The sequence below is a fragment of the Microtus ochrogaster genome, linkage group LG9 (assembly GCF_000317375.1).
Source record: "Microtus ochrogaster isolate Prairie Vole_2 linkage group LG9, MicOch1.0, whole genome shotgun sequence".
Taxonomy (NCBI): domain Eukaryota; kingdom Metazoa; phylum Chordata; class Mammalia; order Rodentia; family Cricetidae; genus Microtus; species Microtus ochrogaster.
The window spans coordinates 27,619,909-27,625,260 of NC_022034.1; the positions used below are offsets into that span (position 1 = coordinate 27,619,909).

The 5,352-nt window shown below is 44.7% G+C and overlaps 1 protein-coding gene across 3 annotated transcripts in view; it reads right to left on the minus strand.

Annotated features, from left to right (window-relative positions):
* Positions 1-212: 212 nt before the first annotated feature.
* The window catches only part of Armc2 (armadillo repeat containing 2), a 113,791-nt gene continuing 108,651 nt past the window's right edge, over positions 213-5,352 (minus strand). For all 3 annotated transcript variants that reach the window (XM_026787381.1, XM_026787383.1, XM_005363573.3), the window contains exon 18: positions 213-1,478. In XM_026787381.1, the coding sequence (XP_026643182.1) occupies positions 1,321-1,478 (158 nt within the window). In that variant the 3' untranslated portion in view covers positions 213-1,320. The remainder of the gene's footprint in view (positions 1,479-5,352) is intronic.

Below are 5,352 nucleotides of genomic sequence, written 5' to 3' on the forward strand. Positions count from 1 at the left end.
TCCTCTAAGAACCCTGACTCGGGAATACACTAAAATAATTTTGTTGTATGAGCTCAAAAATTTGGTTCACTGTCTAAGGCCCCCACAGCTAGAAGCAAGCTAGGAGTCAACCAGAAATGCCGCACAGCTAAGCATGCATTTTCTAATCTGTCACATCGTCTCTCTTAGACACAGTCTAACGTGTATTGCAAAAGAAAAGCAAGGAAAAGTACTCTTTTTCATCTGTTTTACTTAATTCAAGAAATAGGTAGATGGAGCTGGGGAGATGGCACAGTGGTTAAGAGCACTGGCTGTTCTTGCAGAGGACCTGAGTTTGGCTCCCAGCATCTCCATACAGGAGCTCAAAACCATGTGTAAGTCCAGTTCCAGGGGATTTGAAACCCTCTTCTTAATTTAGAGGAATCCACACACACAGGGTATGGTTACACAGAAACATATATCCACATAAATAAAAAAATTTAAATCTAATAAAAAAAGAAAGTAGGATCTGGAGAGATGGTTCAGTGGTTAAGAGCACAGGCTGCTCTTGGCAGATGACCTGAGTTTGATTCCCAGCACCCACAAGACAGCTCACAACCATTTAGAACTCCAGTCTCAGATCCGACGCCCTCTTCTGGCCCCCAGAGGTATTGCACAGATAACATGCAGGCCAAACATCCATATAAACAGAAGAAAAAAATTAAACTAAAAATCTAAAAAGATAAGTGACCTAAAGCAATATTTCCTCCTACTCCCATGCTGGGATCAAACCCAGGGTCCAGAACCTGGCAATCAAGTACTCTGTCTCTGAGCTCCATCCCCAGCCTTCCCCGCAGTGTTCTATCTCCTGCTTAGTCCTTCTCTTACTCTGAGAACAAGGAAATACTAGTCTGAGGCACGGGACTTATTTTTAGAAGTAGCAGGAGGTGGGGAAGATGCTCACACAGTCGCGTGCCTTCCTGTAGACCGTTTCTCCCGTGCACAAACTAAGTCTCCATTGCCCAGTTCTTCACTAGTGAACCGGCAAGTGCGTTCATTCCAAAGTGGTCAGATTGGGATGTTTGAGGATATTTCTAAGCGATTTAAAGGCAAATAGAAAGAGAAGTCTTAAAAATGTGTATATTTCCATCTCACATCTCTCATAGCAGAAAAAATATATATATTCATTTTTCCTAGAAAAAGAAGAAATGCTTATTTCTTTCAAAATACGTAGGCTATTCACTAAAATCAGTATTCTCAAATTCTCCACATGTGTTAGTACTGAGGAACAGTCATGCTTTCACCACTTCCCAAGAATGAGGGAGGCCTGACTTCCCAGTTCTGCCTTTAGCCTCTGTCATGTTAGAAAGAAGGGATGGGCAGGGGCTCCAGGGCCGTGTGGTGACTCTGAATTCGCTTCAGAAGCTGCTGTGCCACAGGTTTGAACTCCGTTTCCCAGTGGAGTCGATGATAGCTTTTTAGGTCCTGGTCAAAACTGCCAGCCAGGGCTAATTCTTCATCTGTATCAGAAAAGAAAATCAAAATGAGAGCAGTTACGTGGAGCGTGATCACACTGAATAGAGCGTTTCCCACCAGAGTGGGGGTGGAGGGGGTGGGGGTGGGGTAGAGGGATGGGGGTGGCAGGCTTTTCACTCCGGGTTATCTTAAATACACCATGACTGACATGACTTGGTGACATACGATGTGGTCTGGGACTAAAAGACATGTTTGTTTATTTATTTATTTATTTATTCATTCATTCATTTAGTCTGTGTGTTTTTGAGATAGGGTCTCCTATGTTGCCTAGGCTTATACTAATCTGTAACTCCTGAACCCATATGATTCTCCTGTTTCAAATTTCCCAGCAGAGGAGACCACAGGCTCATACCACTGTACTCTGAGAAAGAAAGCTATTTTAATGGGCACTCTTTTGAACTTCACAAATGGTTGAGAACTCTGTGTATGTGTGTGTGTGTGTGTGTTTAATTTCCTTGGGTCTGTTTTGGTTATTTTTATATTATTTTATTATTATCATTATTAATATCCCTGGGTGTTCCCCGATTGTAAGCCTGTGTACCATGCACATGTGTGGTGTCTGTGGAGATCAGAAGAGGGGACTGGATTCTGAGTGCTGGGAATCAGGACAGTGGCTTAGAATTTCAGAACCTCAGCATTCAGCCTCTGGAGTGCTAAGTGCTGGGACTGCTAGCATGCACCCACAGGTCCCTGCAAGCCAGCATGCACCAGACCATCCCTGCAAGCCAGCATGAACCAGACTACCCCTGCAAACCAGCATGCACCAGACCACCCCAGCAAGCCAGCATGCACCAGCATGTCTCTGTAAGCCAGTATGCACCAGCCTACCCCTGCAAGCTAGCATGTACCAGCATGCCCCTGCAAGCAAGCATGCACCAGCACATTCTTGTAAGCCAGCATGTGTTGAAATAGCAGCGGGTTGCATTCCTGCCGCCCGGCTCCTGCACAGCTAGCTTTATACCCGATATAACAACACACAAATTGTATTCTTTTAAACACTGCTTGGGCCATTAGTTTCAGCCTCTTACTGGCTAACTCTCACATCTTAATTAACCCATTTCTAATCATCTGTATAGCACCATGAGGTGGTACCTTACCAGGAAGGGTCTTAACCTGCATCCATCTCAGAGAGGAGAGCTATGGCGACTGCCTGACTCGGCTTTCTTTCTCCCAGCATTCTGTTCTGTCTACTCCGCCTATCTAAGCTGCTGTCCTATCAAAAGGGCCAAGGCAGTTTCTTTATTAACCAATGAAAGTAACACATAGACCCTCCTCCATCAAGCATGCACTAGCCCACCCTGGAAGCCAGCATGCACCAACACACCCCTGCAAGCCAGCATGCACTAGCATGCTCCTGCAAAACAAGTATATTTTAGTGTCTCAATTTTAAAGAACAATAATTTGTTGTTGTTATTGTTTTAAAAAAATCCTCTTAGATTGAAGCGAGCTTTTCTTCCAATAATTTCCTAAATTTCACACATCTGTTTGCATCCAAAAGTCAATGACAACTTCTCAGAATAAGTGGGGAATAGATGATTTCATTATATATGCTTTAGAAAGGTTAATTACTTCAATGATGGAAAGATAGGAATCTCTTGGGAAAGTGGGCCAATTCGACACAAAAGGCACTTCCCACTCCACACTTCCTATAAAAAAAACTTGGGTAAGTGGAGAATCTTAAGGACTATCTGAGTCTCCAAAGAGAACACAAAAAATGCAGAAAAGCACTTGTCAAGATAAGATTAAAAATAAAAGTTTCATTTGTTTAACATAGAGCACACAGAATTATTCTGTATCCCCACCCCACAGTCCTCACTAGCCACTGCCTCTTTGCTGTTTCCATCCGCCTCACCTCACCCCCGAGGCGACAGACTTCAGGAATGTGCTCTGGCTCTGCCATTCCTAGCTCTATGGCCTAAGGTAGAGAACTTACATAGTGACCACTGAGTCCCAAGACGACCACAAATCCTGCTACTTACACAATATGCAAACATGATACAGAAGCAATTGGAGCCCTTATATAGGACTTGCTGCAGCCGACATCTGTCTGTGCAGGGTGTACTTTGCACCGAGGCTGTCAGTGGCACCAGCACTAGATAAGGAGGGTAGGATCCCTGTTTGGACTGTACCCTCCCCTCCTTGGGAACAAGGCAGAGTTATGGGGCTCTGAGATAAGTTCTATACAGACACAAACACTCCAGCCAGGCCTCCATGGAGACCTTGTAAGCAAACCTGGCCCTCTCCACCGGTGAGATAACCCAGGCCTCGAGCCGGGAGGGCACTGCTTGTGTTCCATGCCTTCAAAGGCCTTCCTGTTTGGCTTCCTCTGGACAAGAAGAGCCTGCTAGACTGAGTGACTCCAGATTTCTAGACCATCTTCCTGTTTGCTCTTTTCTAGATCTTTCTGAGCACTAAACATTTGCTGGCAAAGTCTGTTTTCTGTGCTTCCCTAAGGTGTGTAGTTCCTAGCGGTGGGACCCTTTATGACTCCCTTCTCTGCTAGAGCCATGGATAAATGTGGTGCTTCGGCATATTCTCTGTTGGGGGAGGGGTTGTTTGGTTGTTTGGTTGATTTGGTTTTTCAAGACAGGGTATATCTCTGTGTAGCCCTGGATGCCCTGGAACTCACTCTGTAGACCAGGCTGGCTTCGAACTCACAGAGATCTGTCTGCCTCTGCCTCCCGAGTGCTGGGAGTAACATGTGTAAGATGTTTTTGGTTTTTAATCTAATGTTGGCACTCTGTTGGCCTTGAGCCCAAGCCTATATGGAAATCAGTTCATCAGTAGTCAGACCATATTAGCTCTAAGTCAGGAGAGACAAGATAAAGATAGTTAAAAAGCTACAAGTAAGTAAAATGCAGAAATAAAAAGTGCACTAAAAAGTGGCGCATTACATTAGGGTTAGAGTTCTGAGCGTGTGCTGCAAGGAACGGCAGAGGCTGATCCACTTAAATGCAGCTCCATCAAATGTCCTGTGGCCTGCAGGAAGCAGTATTTTTGTTCCATGACTCTCTACATACTTATTTATATAAATAGCAAGCAAATGCTACCTTTTCTGTGCAGTGATCTATCTTGCATCTTCCTTACCACTTCAGTGTTTAAACATGTTGGTTCTAATCGACTCAGCTGATGGCAATAGCCACAGTGTAAACAGCACTGATCTTGAGAACCAGTAATTCTGTTCTCTCTGTGCACTGCACACTTCCTAAGTTCCTATTAAAACGTAGGGTGAAGTATCACAAAGAATTGAATGACTTAAAGCAATCAGTGCTCCAGTGCCACTGTGCGCAGCGAAGAGGTGCTCCAGGGCCATCATGCCTGGTGGCACTTTGGTATTGTCCTCATGTTATGATTTTCCCACTGGAATGCTAGGCCCCACTATACCCTTGTCACAAAACCTAATGCCAGGACACAAGTACCTCAGGGTGAGTGCACAGTAACTGAATTTAGGACAAGCAGGATGGCCTGGCAAGTTTAAGGTGCCTGCTGTCAAGCCTGGCAACCTGAGTGTGATCCCCAGAACTCACATGATGGAAGGAAAGAACTGCCCTCTAATAAACTGTCTTCTAATTGTCATCTGGGTACCATGACATGTTCAAGTGCACACACACACTTATGTACACACACACACCACCACCACCACCAAAAACAACTACAACCCCAACCGAGTGGTATTCTTTAAATTCACAACACACACAACTAGTTGTATCTCATTGGTGGACCCCAAGATAATCACTTCAATAAGAAGTTTGTAAGAAGTGATTTGGGGGGCTGGAGAGATGGTCCAGTGGCTGAAAATGAGAGGGCCTGAGGTTAGTTCCTAGCACTCAAATCAGGCAGCTCTCAGCCACCTTAACT